Source organism: Lynx rufus, unplaced genomic scaffold (genome assembly GCF_022079265.1).
Source record: "Lynx rufus isolate CCGP_SWC_20201006 ecotype Redwood Valley unplaced genomic scaffold, mLynRuf1.p SCAF_10, whole genome shotgun sequence".
NCBI classification, from domain to species: domain Eukaryota; kingdom Metazoa; phylum Chordata; class Mammalia; order Carnivora; family Felidae; genus Lynx; species Lynx rufus.
The window spans coordinates 87,294,692-87,315,875 of NW_025814824.1; the positions used below are offsets into that span (position 1 = coordinate 87,294,692).

Sequence of the window (21,184 nt, forward strand, 5' to 3'; positions counted from 1 at the left end):
GTTCGTTCAACCGTAGTGTGCCAGGTCAACGGTGTTGTTGTAAGTATCTGAAAAGCATTCATCCTTCCGTTGCGGTCTGGTACTTTGATTTCTTCCTCCATCCCACCGTTGGTGGACATCCGAGGGGGGCGTCAGTGCTCGGCAGCCTCAACGTCCGGTACACGCATCCCAGCCTCCGCGTACATGGGCTTCTCTGCGGCACAGGCGCCAGGGCGGGGCTTCAGGGCCACGGGGCGTGCACGTCGTCAACTTCACCAGGTAGCACCAGACTCTCTGCCAAAGTGGCCGTACCAGTTTACAGACCCACCGGCAGAGGAGGAGGCCTCAAGCTGCTTGACATCTTCTATTTCTTTTCTTTTTTTTTTAATTTTTTTTTCAACGTTTATTTATTTTTGGGACAGAGAGAGACAGAGCATGAACGGGGGAGGGGCAGAGAGAGAGGGAGACACAGAATCGGAAACAGGCTCCAGGCTCCGAGCCATCAGCCCAGAGCCCGACGCGGGGCTCGAACTCACAGACCGCGTGATCGTGACCTGGCTGAAGTCGGACGCTTAACCAACTGCGTCACCCAGGCGCCCCGACATCTTCTATTTCTTTTCGTGTTATCTGTGGGCTTTTTTTTTTTTTTAAAGTATTCGCAGGGCATTTTCCTATAATTTAATTTGCTCCATCCTTTCTCATTAGATTTTGGGAGATCATCGTACTTTAGAGGGTACCACCCTTAGTTAACTCTTTGTCTTTTTTTCCCCAAATACACATATATTTTTTAATTTGAGAAAAAAATTTTTTTTCAGTTACGACAGCAATACTTACTCACCGTAAAAAGTCAAATAGTACTATTTGGGCAAAAGTTAGTCTCTCCCTTTATTCCCCAGAAGAAATTGCTATTGAAAGTTTGGTGTGCATCCTTCTAGATTTTTCTATCATGCAAATATACATATTTGGGGGAGAGGAAAGGCAAAAAAGATATTATAAATATTGGTCCGAAACTTCTCCTCACTTATCAACATGCACTGGACATCTTTCCACATTAGGGCGTACAGATTGACCATAATATCCCATTGTGTGGGTGGACTGTATGTTACTTTTCTAGGTCTCTCTATTGCTAACATTCTGGTTCCTTCTAAAAACATTTCAACTGTGGAATACCTAGACCCAAAGGCAGATGCATTTACAGTTTTGGCAAATTCTGCCAGTTGCCTTCCAAAAGGGCTGTACGTTCATACCTCACCAGTGGGAAGCATGCAAAAGTGCTCTCCCCTGACCTTTGTCAACGTTGGGGATCACTGGTCTCTCAAGATGAAATGTAATTTCTTGTTACTTTAATTTTCATTTCTTTGATAGAGTTTATTAATTTGGGGATCTTCAACTAGCATTTTGTCAAAAAAAAAAAAAAAAAAAAGACACCTCTTTGACCTGATTATAAAATCAATCTCAGTGTATCAGTCGCTCTCAAGTCTGGAGTTGGCAGGCAGTGGGAGAGCGGGCCTTCTCCTCCCTGCAGAGGCTACATCGCCACCATAGCCTTTCTGGAGGATAATTCGAGAATACATCCCAAGTGCTTTGAAAATACACCTACCCATTGTCCCTGCAATTCCCAGTCACGTATTATAAGGATAATCAATTAAGTATGGTCAGCAAAGCCTTATTTGGCATAGCAAAAAATAAAAAAAGCAACCTAACTGTTCAACCATGGCGCTGATTCAGTACCCGCAGCCCAGACATTTTGGGCAGGCCCGTCCTGCCACTCTGTGGGGATGGGGCTTGGCCACCGCCTCCCAGCTCTAACACACAGTCAGCACCAGAGCGACCTTCCCTGGATGAGGACACTGAACACCATTCGGGCACCAGCAATTACAAAACAATGGTTAAACCCAGCTGTGGGGTGGAGGAGAGCTGGACTGTGAACAACTTTCATTTCGTAGTTGACACGTTTTCATAGTATGCCTGACCCTTGAACAACTCGAGGGTTAGGGGCCCCAAACCCCCATCCCTGGCTGCTGCACAGCTGCAAATCCACATACAACTTCTGACTCCCCGCCAAACTTCACCACTAATAGCCTACCGTCGACCTGAATCCTTAGTGATAACATTAACTGTTGATTAACACATATTTTGCATGTTATGTGTATTATATCCTGTAGCGTTACAACGAAGTCAGCTAGAGAAAAGAAAACGTTAGTAAGAAAATCATAAGGTGGGGGAGGCACCTGGGTGGCTCAGTCGGTTAAGCAACTGACTTCTTGATTTCGGATCAGGTCATGATCTCAAGGTTTATAAGCTCGAGCCTGGCGTCAGGCTCTGAGCTGACAGTAGGGAGCCTGCTTGGGATTCTCTCTGTGCCCTTCCCTGCTTGCATGAGCCAGAGCACACACGTGCTCTTTCAAAAAAATAAGCTTTTAAAAAAGAAGTTTCAAAAAAAAAAAAAAAGACAGCAAATCATAAGGAGGAGAAAATATACTGATAGCACTGCACTGTCTTTGTCAAAATTGGCATCTAAGTGGACCCACGCAGCTAAAACCTGTGTTGTTCAAAGGTCAGCTGTGCTTGAATTTGTTTGTTTTCTAAGCATTAGATGTCTTAATTTTGTGAGCATAAGAGAAACATTATTTAAGAAATTCTGTTGTAAAAATGTTGGTCGATTATGGGAATGTTCACATTCGGAAGACACTGTTGAAATAAAAATCCACGCGATACAAACAGTGAGTGCAGAATGATCCGATTTACTAAGTAAACATGCACAGGCTAAATCTTGAACGACAGGTATTCAACAGCAACAGTGGCTATTCTGGGTTGGTGGGGTTATGGGGGGTTTTTTTGCTTTATATCCGTAATTATAATTTTTCTACAGTAGAAATTTTTGTTATTTTTCTTTTTTAGAAACGTATACTTTTTAAAAGTAACCTCTACACCCAGTGTGGGGCTTGAACTCATGCCCCTGAGATCAAGAGTCACATGCTCTACTGACCGAGCCAGCGAGGTGCCCCCATAGTTTTGTTACTTGTATAATAAAAGCAGCTCTTGGGAAAAAAAATTACCTCCCAGCAAAGTGTTACAGAAGGGCTGAGGAGTCAGCATGAGTGGAGGCCCAGGGGCAGGAGAACAGGATCCCTGGGTGGAGGATGGCAGTGGTGACGGACTGGTCAGGTGGGGCTGGGTTACAGAGGCCCTGAATGCCAGGTCCCAGAGTCTGGGAGTGATGCCGTGGGTAAAGGGGGTGGCGAGGGGGGCAGTACAGTGCCAGGCAAAAAAGGGTGAGAGCAAGCTCGGCCCCCTGAGGGACTGCAAGCCGGCTGGTGAGGCTGGGGCACGAGGCGAGCAGGAAGAGGGGCGGCTGGGCCAGAGCATGCGGGGCCGTCACAGGTAGGGGGCTCACCGTCACCTCCTGGTAGGACTCCATGCCGTTCAGCACCACCTGGATGACCTGTCGGCGTAGCTTGATGCTCTGCTCAGAGCGGTACTCAGAATTGGTCAGGTAGAAGAGGGCAGCGCTGCCTGTGACTTGAATGTTCTTGTCATACTTGTGGCACTTGAGGGCCGTGATGACCAGCTGTATGGAGACAGGGTGCGGGCCTGGGTTGGCGAGTCCTGTTAAAGTTGTACAGGGCCATGCCTAGGGCTCTGCAAGGGGGCTCGGATGGGCCTCTGGGGTGCAGCTTACCCCGACTCTGTTCTCTGAGAGAAGTGAGGGGTTGGGGACAGAAACTAGGGCAGCCCCACGCTGCTGGGACAAGGCCGGTGCTGGGACAAATGAGGCACCGTGGGGCTGGGGTTCAGGGGGCAGGACTGCCGATGTCCTGGGGATGAGGAGGACAAGTGGAGGAGGGACGGGAGCTCTGGGGACATGGCTCAGCCAAGTCCAGGACCTGCCAGGCAGGGATGGACCAGAGACCGAGGACCCCTGGGGCCAGGGCTGACCTTCAGGGCCCGCAGAAGCTGGTTGCAGCGCTCGATGCGTGCGATGTCAAAAAGCAGGTTGATGGCCCGTGAGGTGATCTCAGGCCTGTGCTCCGTGTAGGCCTCGATGGCATTCAGCACCTGCTCCTCATTTTTGTCACCACTTACCTGGGAATGGAACATGCTCAGAACCACTGGAAGATGCCACGCGGTGGGATCCTTGGATCCCAGCTCCGCCTCTAGCTCCAGGGCAGACCCCTTGGGGCCCCCAGCCCCACCCCTTCCCTCCTCCCGGGGCTCCCTATTCCTCCCCTCCCCCACTCCCTCTCACTTTGTAGGCGGGAATGTGTGTGAGGCGGCACAGGGAGGTCTCGAAGAGCCCAAGGAACTGCAGTGGCCTCTTCAGGGCCCGGAAAGGCATGATGCTGCTCTTGGAAGGCTCAATGCTGGGGGAAGAGCATGCCGGGGTCAGTGGCCTGTGGACTGGGGCTGCCCTGCGTTTAGAAGGGCTTCTCCCTGAGGGTGGCTAGGCATTTACTTGGGGCCCTCTTCTAGGCTCTCCAGTCTCATCTTTTTTTTTTTTTTTTCCTCTTTTTAAGGGCAAAAACACAGACCCCTCCACCTCTTGAAGGAAGGGTGCCAAGGTCATATCGGATAACACGTGGGGTGGGAGACACTGTTGCAGCCACCTTCGGGAAATACTACCTGCCATTCTGGTGAGGATGTGCCACCCTTAGGTTCTACCAACAGTCATGAAGGGGCATGCCCATCGACCAAACCCCGCTAAAGTATGGCTGAGGATAGGGCTTACAGCCAATTACAGCTGGATGGGTTTGAATCAGATCTTTCAACCAACCAAACCAGGAAGACACCTAATCTGCTGTGATGACTAATGCACGGTGGATACTGCTGGCCGTCTTAACGCCACCACCCCGTCTCTATCCAGTCTGAGTGTCCTAATTTCCCGTTCACTCCTCAAGCTTGCACTTTCCAGCTTTTACACATGCTGTTCCCTCTGCTGGAACACCTTTCCCCTGGGAGACTCAGAAAGAGCTTTCAGGACAGTGTGGATGCCATTCCTCCTTCTTCCTGCCTCCTTCCTGATCTTCAGGGCAACCCCACAGCCCTGTGCCTCCCTTATCACCGTCCTAATATGACTCATCTGTCCCCACTAGCTCACACAGCTTCGAGAGGGCAGGGTCTGATTCGTTTCTTTATCTCCAGCACCCAGCACAGGACTCGGCAGAAGGGCACTTGGTAAATGCTTGTTGAATGATAGACACCCCGCCGGCAACCATGGCAGGTGGGTCCCCACCTAGTCTGCCCTGCCTCCTCGTCCATCTTGGAGATGCTGCAGTTCTCCAGGATCATGTGGCCAGAGATGTCCAGAGACATCAGGTTCCCCAGCTTTTGCACAAAGAGGCTCAGCACCTTGCGAGTCAGCTTGAACTTGTAGTAGCTGGAGAGGCGGTCTCGGGAGATGTCCAGGTGTCTGGAGATTGGAGCGGGGGCCACAGGTCAGAGCTGGACACAGGTCGGGGCCGCCTCAGAGACCCCTGCTCCTTCAGCCCATGGCAGGGGAGGGGCCATCCCCGCCACAGCTGCTCCAGGGCATTCTGGGAAAAAGCCTGCGGGGACCCAGAAGCCCTGGATAGCCCTGAGGCAGCCGGAACACTGGGTTTAAGGAAGGGGACTGTCTCTTTCATCCCCACTTCTGCCCGGCCAGGGGCTCACGAAGCCTCACGGGACTGCCAACACCCACCTCCCCACCCTCGCCCCAGTGAGCTCTGGGCCGGCAGCTCACCGCAGCTTGTGCAGCTGGACGATGACCCGGATGTGGTCATCTGACAGGTCCATGTTGTAGAGCACAAGGGACACCAGGCTGTCTTTCCACTGGGTTAGGAAGGCCGCGTCGCTCGTCTGGATGCCCGAGAGGTCCAAGGCAGCCAGTGAGCTGAGAGGCCGTAGCAGGGACTCCACAGGGACCCCGTCGATCATGCGGCCCAAGTTGAGGAAGCGTAGGCGGCTGAAGCCCTCGAAGGTGAAGTCCTTGACCAGCACCTGGCAGGTGGGATTGACGAGGCACTCGTCTTCACAGCCCCCTGGGTTCTCCTCCTCATAGAAAATGTTTGCACAGCCGAAGAGGCTCAGGGATACGAGGGTGTGGCTGAAGCTCCTCAGCGTCTGCAGGCTCTTGGCGGACAGCTTCTCGCAGTTGGTCAGGTACAGCTCCACCAGGTCCTGGGAGCAGGCACAGCTCTGTCACCGGCACTGCCCTCCCGCCCCCAGGCCTGGGCCGCAGTTGAACTTGGGGAGGGGGGTGTACGAGGCGGGGATGCACTGGATTCTTGTGCTGGAGGCGCGTGGCTCGGCCCCCGACTCACCGATCATCTCGAGGCCGCCTCCCCATGACCATCCCCACCGGCTGGCGAAGCGGGTCTCACCTGCTTGCGGATGGCCTCCAGGTCCTGGTCCTGTACCAGGTCCTCACGGAGGTGGATCCGGGTGAGGCGGGTGCTGCGGGGGTCGGAGAAAAGGCTGAAGAAGCTCTCGTGCGGCTCAAAGTTGCAGGCGGCGTTGACCAGCTCCACATACCTGGGAAGGAGGAAAGCCTGGCTTGAGGGGGAGCCCAGGGACCCTCGTTCTCCCTTCAAGGCTCAGCACCAGCCCTCCTGTCCCTGAAACCTTCCCTCATCACTGGTCAGCAACCTCCATCTCGTCTATTCCCTGCCCTTCTTTCTTTCTTTTTACTGATTTTTTTTTTTTTTTTTTTTTTTTAGTAGGCTTCACGTCCAGAGCAGGGCCCAACGAGAGGCCCAGTGTGAGGCTTGAACTCCTGACCCTGAGATTAAGACCTGAGCTGAGATCAAGAGTTGGACACTGGGTCCCCAGGGTGGCTCAGTTGGTTAGGTTTCTGACTCTTGATCTCAGCTCAGGTCATGATTTCATGGCCATGAGATTGAGCCTCGCATCAGCACAGAGCCTACTTGGGATTCTCTCTCTCCCTCTCTCTCTCTGTCCCTCCCCTGTTCATGCATATGTGTGCTCTCTCTCTCTCTCTCTCAAAATAAATAAATTAAAAGAAAAAAAAAGTCAGATGCTTAACACACTGAGCCACCCAGGGACCCACCCCCCCCCCCCACCACCACAGCCCCTCTTTCTAACAGTACCTATTTGGGTCCCGAGCACTGTGCAGGTGAGACAGAGTGGCCCCAGGCACCATGGGTGCAAAGGTGATGAAGGGGCCTCTTATCAACAGCCAATTCCAAGCTCTTCCCCCCGAAACCCTACACATCTATAACAAACATACACGTCCACACTCCTCATCTTTAAGCCAGCTTCTGATTCCTTGATCAGCCCCTCCCAGGACCCTTTCCAACAGGAAGATTAAGCCAAGGAGTTTAAGGATCCCAGCTGGGTATAGGGCAAGCACTCAATAAAACCCTGCTGAGGTCAGCTAATGTAAGATTCCTGGTCTGGTGGAAAAGGCTTTGAGTCAAACACTGGAATCTAAATCCTGGCTTGACTGTTCACTACGTGGGCAGCTTCATGTGAGGAATGGAACTTCCCCAGCGTTCAGTTTCTTCATCTGTAAAATGGACATAACTCTGGTCTGCAAAGCATCCAAGCAAGTGCCTGACCTGCATCAAATGCTTGGAACATGATTACAAACTGGGCTCTGTCCTGGGGCGCCTGGGTGGCTTGGTCGGTTAGGCGTCCGACTTCGGCTCAGGTCATGATCTCATGGTCTGTGAGTTCGAGCCCCGCGTCGGGCTCTGTGCTGACAGCTCAGAGCCTGCAGCCTGTTTCAGATTCTGTGTCTCCCTCTCTCTCTGCCCCTCCCCTGTTCATGCTCTGTCTCTCTCTGTCTCAAAAATAAATAAACGTTTAAAAAAAAAAATCAAACTGGGCTCTGTCCTCAGGTCACATACAAGTTCCAACTTTTTTTTTTTTAAAGATTTTATTTTTAAGTAATCTCCACATGCAACATAGGGTTCAAACTCACAACCCTGAGATCAAGAGTCGCATGCTCCACTGACTGAGCCAGCCAGGTGCACCCACAGATTCTTGCTTTTATATGCAACTGTTTGGCCTAACAATTTCTCTTCTGGGCACTGGACTCCCTGAGGTGAGTGAATGCACATCTTACTGCTAGGAACCTCTAAGAGCAGAGAGTCCTTGGAGGTTCCACATAAAGATTTTCTTTTTCTCTCTTTTTTTTTTAAGTTTGTTTATTTATTTAGAGAGAGAATGAGTGGGGGAGGGGCAGAGAGAGGAAGAGAAAGAATCCCAAGCAGGCTCCACACTGTCAGCACAGAGCCCAATGCGGGGCTTGAACTCACGAACCATGAGATCGTGACCTGAGATGAAATCAAGAGTTGGACGCTTAACCGACTGAGCCACCCAGGTGCCCCCACACAAAGATTTTCTGAACGGTTCAATTCCTGCTCATGGGTTCATTATTTGTGCACCAGTGGGCAAACGTGTGTGCCCACGTGTAAACAGACACGTGTTTGCAGGCACAGGCAAGTGCACACGGAACAGCACAGAACTCCTGCGCTTATATGCAGTTTCTGTACTCTCTCGTAGATGTAATACACACGTGCAGGGACACACTCAAACACACCCCATGCTGCAGCCCATGTGTGTCCACACACCCATTCCTTCACATGCACACCCCTCCACACGCTTAGCAACATGCACACGTACAACCTTATGGCTATGAACATACCAGTGTTCTCCTGCACCCACAGATACCCAAGGGCATGCACACCCCCTCACACATATGTATCCCCAGCCGCATCCCTGCACGGTGCACACGATGGTCCCGGGGCCTCCACGCGCGCTCATGCTAAGCCTCATGCCCGTGCCCCGGCCCCCGCCTGCTCACTCATTCACGAGCCGGTCGCAGATCTCGCTGGGTAGGAAGATGTCTGGATGTAGCCGCAGAGTCTCCTTGTCCAGCAGGTAGCCCAAGGTGCCATCCAGGTTGCGCAAGCAGAAGTCGGTGCAGAGGGCCATCAGGGACTCGGGGGTGTCGGACGCCATGCTGGGGACAGGCGGGGGGGGGGCACTCCACGACAGGAGCCCCTAGGGGCAGCGGTGACTCCCCGGCACTCACAGGATCATTGGCAGAACCACAGCCTGTGGAACAGGAAGAAGCTAAGTGAGTCCCCCATAAGAACCAGAACCACTGGCTGCCCTAGGTCCACTCTCTGAGTAGGGAAACTGAGGCCCCGGATGTCACACTCAAATTAGCAGTCTGGCAGAGGCACGTCCCAAGGCTCCTGATTCCTTGCCTGCTCTCTCTGCTGTGCCACTATCTACGTGTGGCTTGAACTGCAAAGAGCAGGGGGCCTTTTCCAAGCATTTGTACGCCTTCAGAGTGTCCGTGGGCAGACATGCGTGTGATGGGGACTCAATGCTTGGGTGAGGATAACAGGAGCTTTCGTTAATAGCTACACTGGGGTGTCTCTTACTATGTAACCTAACCCATAAATGGCTGTCACTGTGTGAGCATTTAGTACATGCCAGGGCTTTACAGACATGTTGTCACTGAATCTCATCGTATATGATTAAGAATGAAGGTTCTGGTGCGCCTGGGTGGCTCAGTCGGTTAAGTGTCTGACTCTCGATCTCAGCTCAGGTCGTGATCGCGGGTTGTGAGTTCAAGCCCCATGCTGGGCTCCATGCTGCGTGTGGAGCCTACTAAAAAAAAAAAAAAAAAAAAAAAAAAAAGGATGAAAGGTCTCCTCCTGAGCGTGGCAAAAATATATGTCCCCATAAAAAACGGTACATTAATGTTTTCACACTGGTATTATTCGTAATAGCCCAAAAGTGGAAACAACGCAAATGTCCATCAAGTGATGCATGGATAAACAAAAATGGTCTATCCGTACAATGGAATATTATTCAGCCATAAAAGGAATGAGGTATTGGCAACTGCTACAACGTGGGTGGACCTTGAAAACACGATGCTAAGTGAAAGAAGCCAGACACAAAAGGTCATATGGTTCCATTTTTATGAAGTGTCTAGCCAGAACAGGCAAACCTATGGAGACAGAAGAAGAATAGTGGCTGCCTAGGGCTAGGAGGTTGTAAGGAAATGGGGAGTGACTGCTAATGGGTATGGGGTTTCTTCTGGGGTGATAAAAATATCTTAAAATTGATTGTGGTGACAGTCACACAATTCTGAATATATTAAAAACCACGAATTATCTCTGTTAGATAGGTGAACTGTAGGGTATAGGAATTGTAGCTCAATAAAACTGTTAGTAAAAACCTAAAATCCCTTACTATGTTCATGACCTTGAGATAGGTAAAGATTCCTTAAGTAGGGTCGTAAGGAAAAAATGATAAACCAATCTGCATTGAAGTGAAGAAACTACTGTTCGTACGTACACAAAAATTAATCTGAGACGAACCACAGGCCTAAATGTGAAGGGTAGAACAATAAGGTTTCTAGAAGAAAACACAGGAGTCTATCTTATGACTTCAGAGTAGGCGATCATTTCTTAAATAGGTCACAAAAAAACCCAGAAACCATATATAGAAATAAATCATACTGCCTTAAAATGTTAAGTCTCTGTTCATCAAAAGATATCATTAAGAAAGAGAAAGGGCAGGGGCGCCTGGGTGGCTCAGTTGGTTAAGTGTCTGACTTCAGCTCAGGTCACAATCTCACAGCTCATAAGTTCAAGCTGTGCGTCAGGCTCTGTGCTGACAGCTCAGAGCCTGGAGCCTGCTTCGGATTCTGTGTCACCCTCTCTCTCTGCCCCTTGTCCACTCACATGCTGTCTGTCTCTCTTTCAAAAATAAATAAAACATTTAAAAAGTTAAAAAAAAAACAAGGGCAAGCCACAGCCTAGAAAATAGTTCCAATAATATATCCAACAAAGGACTCATATTCAGAATACATAAACAACTTCTACAAATCATTTTTTTAAATATTTTTTTCAAGCAATCTCTACACCCAACATGGGGCTCGAACTCACACCCTGAGATCAAGAGTCGCACGCTCCACCGACTGAGCCAGCCAGCTGCTCCAAAATCGTTTTTTTTTTTTTAAAGGACATAGCATCCAACTGAAAAATTGACTTGAAAAGGCAAAAGACTTGAAAAGGTATTTCATAAGGGACAGAGAACATATGGAAACATATACAAAAGGGCTCAGCCTCATCAGAATCCGTAAAATCACAATGAGATACCATTTCCCACCCACCACAATGGCTCAACTGGAAATAACAATACAGGCAACACCAAGCTTGTACTGTAGTGAAGACGGAACAACAGGATGTCGCCCACACTGCTGGTGGGAGTGAAAATTGGTGTGCATCGACAGTATAATGGAATATTGTATGACACTATCTACCAAAGCTGAATATGCACATATGTTCAATGTTCAGCAATTCTATTCGTAGGTACACACCCAACAAAGGTGCACATATAAATGTTCCCCCAGAGACACAGACCAGAATGTTCACAGCAGTATTATTCAGAGTAGCCAAAACCAGAAAGGAATCTGAATGTCCCTGACATTAGAATGAATAATTACGGTGTAATCACCAACGAAATACTAATGGCAATGAGAACGCACAAACTATTGTTAACACAATGGCTTGGGTGAACCCGACAGTGTTCAGTGAAAGAAGTCAGACATAAGAGAGCTTATATCATATTATATACCAAATGAATCCATTCATGTTTTACTCCACTAAGCTAAAAAACAGAACAATCTGAGGCGCCTGGGTGGCTCAGTCACTTGAGTGTCTGCCTCTTGATTTCAGCTCCGGTCATGATACCAGCGTCATGGGACTGAGCCCCAATCTTGGCTCCGTGCTGAGCGTGGATACTGCTTGAGATTCTCTCTCTCTTTCTCCCTGTGTCCCCCCACCAGCTTGCATGTGCATGCTCTCTCTAAAATAAAAAAATAAAATAAAATAAAATAAAATAAAATAAAATAAAATAAAATAGGGGCGCCTGGGTGGCTCAGTTGGTTAAGTGTCCGACTCTTGATTTTGGCTAAGGTCACAATCCTAGGGTTGTGGGATCAAGCCCCATGTCGGGCTTTGCACTGAGCATGGAGCTTGCTTAAGATTCTTTCTCCCTCTTCCTCTGTCCTTCCCCCCCCCCCAAATTGTGCTCTCTCTCTCTCTCTCTCTCTCTCAAAAATAAATAAAATTTGATAAAATTTAACTTTAAAAATACAGAGGGGCACCTGGGTGATTCAGTTGGTTATGCGTCCTACTCTCGGTTTCAACTCAGGTCATGATCTCAGTCCGTGGGTGTGAGCCCCATGTCAGACTCCATGCTGCTGGTATGGAGTCTGCTTGGGATTCTCTCTCTTTCCCTCTCTCTGCCCCTCCCCTGCTCTCTCTCTCTCTCTCTAAATAAATAAATAACCCTAAAAAAAAAAAAAAGAAAAGAAAAATCTGATCTGTGGTGGTAGAAGTCAGGATTGCAGTTACTTTGGGGATTTGGCTGGGTGCTGAGAAGATTCTAGTCCCTTATCTGAATATGTCCAGCGTTCACTTTGTGAATATTCAGGAGTTGTATATCATGATGTGTGATTTTTAAAAATGTAAATTATAGGCGTGCCTGGGTGGCTCAGTCAGTTAAGCATCCGACTACTCGGCTCAGGTCATGATCTCACAGCCATGGGACAGAGCCCTGGGTCAGGCTCTGTGCTGACAGTATGGAGCCTGCTTGTGATTCTCTCTCTCCCTCTCTCTTGGGCCCTCCCCCAGCTCACGTGCTCTCTCTCACAGTAAACTTAAAAAACGTATAATTCAATAAAAGTTAATAAAATGGCCTGGGCACCAAAGAGGTCTACATTTAGAGGGGACTAGGGTTCAGTTAAATGATGCTCTGAGAGTGTACCTCCTCAGCTACAAGTGGCTGAGGATGAAAACTGAACCTTCGTATTCAACTTGAGTGAACAAGGTAGAAAAAACCACTTATAGAACCGAGGATCGTCAGGAATTAATCCCCAACCAGCTTTCTACCAGGGTCTGTATCGGAAAGGGTGGAGGAGATAGGCAAAATGAACCCGTGGTGATTAGAAAGTGGCCGGGGGACCTCTGGGACAGGAAATTCATCAAACTGCCCACTCACGCTTTCCATGCCTTCTTTTCCCTATCTAGGTTATACTTCAATAGTTGTTTTTGGGTTTGATTTTTGCTTTTGTTTTTTTGACATGCAGACTCTGTGGTCAGATCTGTTTCAATCCACTTCTACAATTCACTGTACATTACTTAACCTCTCTGGACCTCAGTTTCCTCATTTGGAAAATGGGGATAATCATCCCCACTTCACAGGGCTGTTGGAGTAAATGAGATGTTGGGGAAGCGTTTAGTCTCAGGCTTGATGAGACTCAATATAGAATAGATGGTGGTTATGATCCCCCCTTCCAGATGAGAAAACTCAGGCTCAGAGAGGCTACTCTGTCCAAACTGGGATTTGAATCTGGTCTCTTGGACTCCACCATATCACCCCTTGGAGAGCTCTGAAGCAGTTCAGGGCCCAGCACTTCCCCCGGCTTCCTGGAGCCCCTGTGTCCCTATCTGAGCCTTCTGGGCTGCTCCAGAAATCCAGTGGGCGGCCACAGAGCCCTGTGCCCTCAGACATTGCAAGGTCTCAGTGCTGGCACCACCGCTTACTGGTGACAGTGCGCTGAGAGCTCTGGAGTCAGGCCCACGCAGCTTCAAGTCCCAGCCCTGCTGCTTAAGAGCAGGTGCACTTGGTGAACAAGTGTCTTCATCCCTCTGTGCCTCAGTTTCTCCTCTAAAACAGGGAGTACTGTGCGAAGATAACATAGAATATCAAAAGATACCAGCATGGGGCCTGGCATGTGGTAACTACTCAATAAAAAGCAGCTATTATTACCGTTGTCATTGTCACCATTACCATTGTCCTGCCTCACCTGCTCTGATCCCCAACACAGCAGGGTCTGGTCTGTCCCTGCCCAGTTCAAGGTCTGTGCTCCCCAGGCCTGGGTCTCTTGCCACAAGGCCTGTGGTGCCAGCTGTCCCACGGGCCGTGTGCCACCCTTGAGGGAAGGCACAATAAACAGGCTGCCCGGGCACCGGGCATGGCCCTCCTCTGCCTTCATTCACTCCCAGATCTTCCCGGGGCCACAGGAGCCAGGGGAGCACCGCTGGCAAGGAGGCCCACCCTGCTGGAAGCCAAGTCCTATCTCTTCCAGCAGGCACCGCAGGCCTCCGGAACCACAGCCAGCTTTCTGGCCCACTCAGTGCCCACTGGCCCCTACTGCAGCTGGCCCGGCCTCCTTCGCGGTACTGGCAATAGGCCCTGCGCACAGGGTCACCTTCAGACCTTTGCTCAGTCTATTTTCTTTCAACCAGGACCATCCCAGTTCAACGAATTCTCCCACTTTCTACTCTAAATACTACTCCCACCCCCAAAACGCATTCATGCCCCTCCTCCAGGAAGCATACCTACCCCCTCCAGCCCACGCTGCCTTTGACCTCTCCTTCATTAGCTGCCGCCTGTACACCTCGGGCCTTGGTGTCGACCTCACTTCCTCTGGGGACACTTCCCTGCTCCGCCAGGGTGCTCCTGCTGTGTGCCCCCATGGCCCCACCACAACAACTAATACTTTGAACTAACGCTGGTTTAGTTATCCGACTCCTCTTCCAGCTGCCCAGCTCCATGAGGCCGGGAACCCGGCTGTCTTACGTGGCATCATCCCTGCGCTGAGCCCAGGTCACTTACGTATTCACTTGGTACCTGTCCGCTGGGCACTGTGGGTCCAGTGGTGGGTGAAACCAGGTGAGGTCCCTGTCCTTGTGGAGCATACTCACTCCGAGGGGAGACAGACATGCACCTAAAAAGCACACGAACCCCACGCCACGTACCCGGGACCAGTGTCCTCAGGGAGAAGGAGGCACCTGGGGCCCCGCGTGCCTGTGCCAGGGGACTTGCCCTGGACTGGCGAGTCATGGGCAGGCTTCCTCGGAAGTGACATTTCAGCTGGGACCCAAAAGATGAGTCATACTTAACTCTGGAGGTGGGGATAGAAGGGAAGGGTGTTCCAGCAAGAAGGAATAGATGTGCACAGGCTGAGGCCAGAGGGGACGGGACCCTGGTACGACAGGCCCAGTTCCATGGCAGTTTGCTGGACACCCTGTGTGGGCCTGACACCTCGTAGGGTTTCCACACACGCCCGTGGAAGAGACGAAGGGACTTGTAAGTTGTGCCACGCATGGCACCCGGGGACAAGGCACACTCTTGTATCCTCCCTGCCGGCCACGCCAGGGCACTGTGGGGCCCCAGTGGCCACAGGGGAATGCTCACCACTCGGAATGAGAGGACGTCACCAGGGGTTTTGCCTTTTCTGCAGGACTGAGCCCAGTCACGAAGGTAGCCGCCAGGCCCCAGCCCCGCTCCCCAGGTGGAAGGAACAGCACCCTTTCAGCCACCGAGGGCACCCAAAGCCCCCTAGAAACACACCAGGCAGATGGTACCATTTGCTAACTGCCCTTTGGCCGTGTGGCCCCCGCTGTTTGGGGGTGAGATGAGCTGGAGGAGGAAGGAGCCGGAGGCGGGGAGGTGTGGGGCACCCTGCCACTGGTGCCCCATCTGGTTGCAGGTCTGGCGCCCGCCAGACACAGTCATCTCTCCCCTCCCCACTCCCACCCACGAGGGCTCCTTGTTCCCACGGCAGTCACTGGCCATCTGGGATACTGGCAACTGGGCACAAGCTGGCAACTGCGACACAGTAAGAGCCCTGTGTCTTCCTCCGTTACTTCTCTAGCAGGTTCTTTACACTGGATCCATCCTGAGCTACGACATGGTGGCGTGGGGAAGTGGGGAGCAGAGGAGAAGGGAGAAAACAGAAGCAGTGGCCGAAGCCTCCGTGCTGGTTGCTTCCAGATGGGGCGCTGAGCCCCTCGCGCTTGAACTGCGTTAAATAGTTCCTTATTTAACCAACAAATGACATTCCCTAGGATCCTGCACTTGAAGCTAATTGTCATTTGTATAACAATTGTCTAACAACCCCTCCCCCAGCCCATGAGCTCTGGGAGGATGGGAATCCTTTTTGCTTGCAGGCTCCGGGATCCTCTGTGCCAGCCTGTGCCTGGCATGCATCACAATAAAGGTTTGCCTTTGCCCTGACCTCACTCCAGCAGCATGAGGTATTGACAACTGATCATACCCTGCTTCCTGATGAGGACACTGAGGCTTGCCTGCAATCACACAAATGACAACAGGGGACACAATCCTAAACCAAACTCACACTTGTCACCACACCATTAAGTCTTCTGTCCATGCAGCGCAGGCGAAAGAGAAACTGCGGTCCAGACAAGGGAGCATGGGATCCCGGCGGTGACCTGACACCCGGCCGACAGGCTGGGGGAGCCAGAAGTTCTGAGCCTTGGAGCAGCGCCCACCCTGTGAAATATTAACCCGAGAGCTGGGGGGGAAAAATCCAAACAAATGCCCTATTTACAGAAGCTGGAAGCTTTCCAGGAGCAGATCCCAGGCCAGATATCGGGGGCGGGAAGCTGGTGTGAGGGGAGTCCGGGCAAGCGCCAGGGTGTCCCAGGGGCAAAGGTGAAGGCGGCCAGGATCGGAAAGCATCCCAAGGGGTCTGGCCCGCACAGCCTAATCGGCAGAGTGGGTTAGGTTAGGAAGACAGGGGAAATGGAATGAGGGAGGAACGCACCTCACCACTCACTGGTGCCACCTGGAGGCAGAGGGGCCTTGGGGCTACTACCTGAGTTCCAAGCTTGCACTAGGCATCAGACTTTGGCTCAGGTCGTGATCTCACGGTCTGTGAGTTCGAGCCCCGCATCAGGCTCTGAGCTGACAGCTCAGAGTCTGGAACCTGCTTCAGATTCTGTGTCTCCCTCTGTCTCTGCCCCTCCCTCGCTCGTGCTCTGCCTCTCTCTCTGTCTCTCAGAAATAAATAAACATCCATCAGGGCACCTGGGTGCCTCAGTTGGTTAAGCGTCTGACTTTGGCTCAGGTCGGGATCTCGTGGTTTGTGAGTTCGAGCCCCGCGTCAGGCTCTGTGCTGGCAGCTCAGAGCCTGGAGCCTGCTTTGGATTCTGTGTTTCCCTGCCTCCTCTCCTTGCCCCTCCCCCGCTCATGCTCTGTCTCTCTTGCTCTCAAAAATAAATCACACATTTAAAAAACCTTTTTTAAGTGATCGCACCCACACTGAGCACCATATTCCAAGAACTCTGCTAAGTACTTGATACATGTTAAGCCGTTAAATTCTCTCCACAACCACACGAAGCAGGAGTTATTAAAACCTACAGCTTGCAGATGAGGAGGCTGGGGCTCTGAATGGTGAGGTAATTTGCCATGGACTATGTATAGGTACGAGGGTCTACAGGGACACGGCAATAGCCATAGAGGGATGCGTTAGTTCAAGACTTAGAGCTTCAAGCTTCCCATGCATGCTCTCGCTGAAGGCACAAATAACCTACGAGGGCCACATTATTTTGTTTTCCAGAGGAACAAACTGTGTGGTTCAAATATGTGTGATGATTTGTCCAAGGTCCCTCACTACGTGCTTGGCTCTCTTTACCACTACGCGATGGGCAGGAACCATTTCTCCTCGCCTCAGGTCTCCTCTCTGCGGATGAGCCTTCACTGACTCCTTACAACCCTGAGTGTCCTCAGACCCTGAGCACAGATGTTATGGTATTGCTGGGAACTGTCCTATGGGCATATATCATTTTGGCCACAGGACTGGGAGGTTCTCAGTGGACACCTCGTGTGATCCATAGGGTCTCCATGACGCAGTGAGTGTGTGGCTAGTTGGTGGCAGATGAAGGAGCCTCAGCTGCACAAGACCCCCCCAAGCAATATTTACCAGCCTCAATGACTCCGTCAGGGTCCTTATTGGTCAATGGGTTGCAAACGGCGCCTACCTTGTGGTGTTAGTGAGGAGGTGCCACGAGATAATGTCAAGAAGGTGGTGACCAATCATTATGGAGTGATCTCCTAGAAACTTATGCTTGGGGAGACCCTTCTGTTCATTTTGGAAGGTGGAAAACCAGCTTTAGTGATTGAGCCAGATAAAGAATGCTGCTCCCCAAATCGATGACCCACCTGGGGTCCCTGAACTGGCATTTCAGGAATGAAGAACAGCTGAGGTTCTAAAGCTCTCTGCCCCAAAAATATGAGTGCAGAATCCCGATGGCGCTAATAATAACCAGAACTGTCCTTTACCTTTGTAGTGAGCTCTAGAGTGCACCAAATTCTTTCACGACCTGTGTTTCATTTCATCCTCAGAGTTGGCATACAGATAGGAAAACCGAGGCCCAGGCAGGGGATTGGAACTTGCCCAAGTTCACACGGTGAGCCAGCAGCAGAGCTGGGGCTTGAACCCAGGTCCCCAGATGACTAGTCCTAGGTTCTAGCCACGGCGGCTGCTCAGATATGCTGGCTCTCAGCGTCTAAGAGCTCTGGCTTTTCATTTTTAAATCATCTGGCCCAGTCGCCCTGCTTAGCTTATGACCCAGGCCTGATGATATAGTCCAGGCTTGGGGGGTGAGGAGGGAGATCAACCATTGTTCCACTCCCTATAAGGCAGGCTGCAAAATCTGAGCCTCTGCTGGGTACTTCTTGGATTAACACTCTGCATCAGCAGATCAGGCGCACACGCACCCCAACGGCACGTCAGGGGCCAACACAGACTGCCCTTCCCAACCTGTCCATGGCATATTTACGTCAACACCATCATCTTCTTTATTTTATGTGGCAGAATGGGGATTTGCTGGGCTCTTCTGTAAAAGGCCCCATCCCCTTCTGCTGTCCTCAAGAAAGCCAAGACCAAGCTACCGTCCTCCCTGTAGGATATGCAACTATTGTTCCCACTGAAGGGTGACAGGAAGTTTCCACTTTGTCTCCCCACCCCCACTGTTCTCCAAAATTCTACTAGCTCAGGGAGGCAGCCAGAGCTGGTGGCACCACCAGCTGGTGCGAAAAAGAAAGGCTTGGAGGTAGACACATGCAAACAGTTCCTCATCATGGCCGTTGCCATCATCACAAGTGCCACATACCGAGTCATTAATATGTGCTAAATAGCGTGCTAAGTAAGCACTGCAGTGCATGATGTCTCATTAAGCCCAACAAGCCTATTCTGCAGATGAGGACACTGAGGTGGTCCCTTGCCCAAGTTCTCGCAACCAGGAAGCAGCTGCATGATCTGATTTAACACTACAGTGCTCTATGGCTGTCCTTTTGGTATTAATCCCATCAGGGGTCATTACAAAGATGGAAAAGGGGTACTTATAATGCCAGACCAGAGTACAGCGGCTATTTGTCACTTAAAACAAATCTATATTTTCTCTGACCACCAGACACGTTAGTACAGTTCCGAAAGGATGCTCCATTAGATACTGTGACCCTGCGTCACATGGACAGCCCCTGACATTCTTCCCACCGTTATCTGGTTCCCACTTCCCCTCCTTCACTCTGCTCCAGCCCTACTGTCCTCTGGCTGTTTCTTGAAATCATCAGGTACACTACCTCAGGACCTTTGCACTTGCTGTTGAATGCTCTGACTGTAGAGAGATGCATGGTTTGCTCCCTCCACCCCCCCACCCCCCCGCTTCGGGTTTTTGTTCAGATATCACCTTATTAGAGATCTTCTCTGATCAACGTCTATAAAAAAGTGAACCCACTCTCTGGACCTTCCCTTGGCCCTTCCTGCTTTATTCTTCTCCATGTCACTTATTGCACCCTACATATTTTATAATTCTTACTTTCTGAATGAAGCAATGAACTGAAACAGAGACCCCTCACCACCGGCCCCCACCCCCTGCTCTAAGCATAGCCTCCTCTTACTTTTTTCAAAGCTGTCTTCAATGCTTCTTCTACCCATTTTGAACCCTGAAGAGAAATATTCTGTGGGAAAGATCATACGCCCTGTGGAGGCATCAGGCCTTCCGCCCTCAAACACCAAGCACGCTGACAGGCACAGGCAAAGACTGGAAATCTTGGACTCCTTGGGCCAAAGAGCAGCCAAGTCAATTTCCACCCACAGAGCTATAGTGGCCAGCAGTCAGTTTCACTTTCAACTCACCTATCAGGCTCCCCTTGCCCTCAGGTTTGCAACCCCAGCCCATCCCCTTCTCATCCTGTTGGATTTCCTGCACCTTGTCATTCCTTTTGGGAGCCGTTCCAGAAGCCCAGCCGTCCCTGAGCTTTTAAGCATTGCTTTGGAGGAACTTAAGCTCGTCCAACAGGTAGGAGGGGCAGAGGGTAGCCCTTTTAGTCCTAGGTCGATCCCCCATTTTGTAGGGGCATCCGACAGGGAGTCATTTTCTTTCTGGAGAAAGGGAGCTCAGTTTTAAAGGCACGTTCCTCGGACCTGGCAGCAGGGACAGAGAAGGGAGCCCTCCCACCATTGGCCGAATTGGACCTGTGCAAAAGGTTGCAGAGGCGATGCTGAGGCGCCTGAGGCAGGAGGGAAAGGGGGAGGACGCAGATAAATCCCTCGGCCGCGGGAGCGGACGGGATGCTCGCTTCCTCCGCGAGGAGAAGCGGCGGATGCGGCCCGTGAGAATCCGGGGCCAGGGCGCCTGGGGAGACAGGGGATCTCGTTAGGCTAGGGCCGGGGTCTGCGGGAGACGGGGGTCGGCGGGGCGGAGCTTGGGATCCCGGGGACTGGAGCCCCAGGCGGGAGGGGGTCGCGCCGGGGGTGGGACCCGGTGGCCGTTACCTTGCCCTTAGGGCTGCGGGCGGGGCCGAGGGCCGCCGGGTGCTGGCTCCGGGGCCCGGCCCCTCCCCCGATCCGGCTCCAGAGGCTCGGAGCCTGCAGCCGCCGCCGCCTCCGCTGTCAACAAACCCGGGGCGCGTCACTTCCGGGGCCGCCCCTTAGCAACAGCGAACTGGTGCCCCTCGACGGGTCCCGCGGCGAACACGGGCTGCGGCGGCCGAAGGTTCCGGGGCGCGCCGCGGCTCCTCTCCCGGCCGAGCCCGGTCTGCGAGTGGCGGAGAGCGGGTGGGCCCCACCGGGCCGCGAGCACGCACCTCGGGGTGCTCCCTGGCCTCGGGGGGACCCGCCGTGTGACGCTGACCCGGGGCCCGCTCAGGCCTGCGGGCCAGCGGAGCCCGAGCGGTGGTGAGGGGCGGGACGGACTCCACCTTCCGCGTCAGCGCCGACGTCTCCCTGGGCGCCCCCTCCCCCGCCCCGCGCCTGGGCGCCCCATCGAACGCCTACCCCGGGTTCTCCGCAGGTAGCGCTCTCCCACGCGGCCCGACGCGCGCCAGCTTCGCCCTCTGCTTCTCGGGCCGCCAGGTGAGG

At 51.9% G+C, this 21,184-nt stretch overlaps 1 protein-coding gene across 7 annotated transcripts in view; it reads right to left on the reverse strand.

The window, feature by feature from the left end:
* Nucleotides 1-20,707, reverse strand: part of ZER1 (zyg-11 related cell cycle regulator) — a 31,374-nt gene extending 10,667 nt beyond the window's left edge. For 4 of the 7 annotated variants that reach the window (XM_047070512.1, XM_047070467.1, XM_047070504.1 and 1 more), the window contains exons 1-8: nucleotides 20,600-20,707; nucleotides 8,789-9,042; nucleotides 6,342-6,492; nucleotides 5,702-6,138; nucleotides 5,213-5,389; nucleotides 4,229-4,343; nucleotides 3,919-4,065; nucleotides 3,377-3,550 (exon numbers count right to left, since the gene is read on the reverse strand). In XM_047070512.1, the coding sequence (XP_046926468.1) occupies nucleotides 3,377-3,550; nucleotides 3,919-4,065; nucleotides 4,229-4,343; nucleotides 5,213-5,389; nucleotides 5,702-6,138; nucleotides 6,342-6,492; nucleotides 8,789-8,946 (1,359 nt within the window). In that variant the 5' untranslated portion in view covers nucleotides 8,947-9,042; nucleotides 20,600-20,707. Of the gene's footprint in view, nucleotides 1-3,376; nucleotides 3,551-3,918; nucleotides 4,066-4,228; nucleotides 4,344-5,212; nucleotides 5,390-5,701; nucleotides 6,139-6,341; nucleotides 6,493-8,788; nucleotides 9,043-14,631; nucleotides 15,199-20,599 lie in introns of those variants that run through there. The other 3 variants (XM_047070523.1, XM_047070484.1, XM_047070478.1) reach the window with 2 other exon arrangements.
* Between the last annotated feature and the right edge of the window lie 477 nt (nucleotides 20,708-21,184).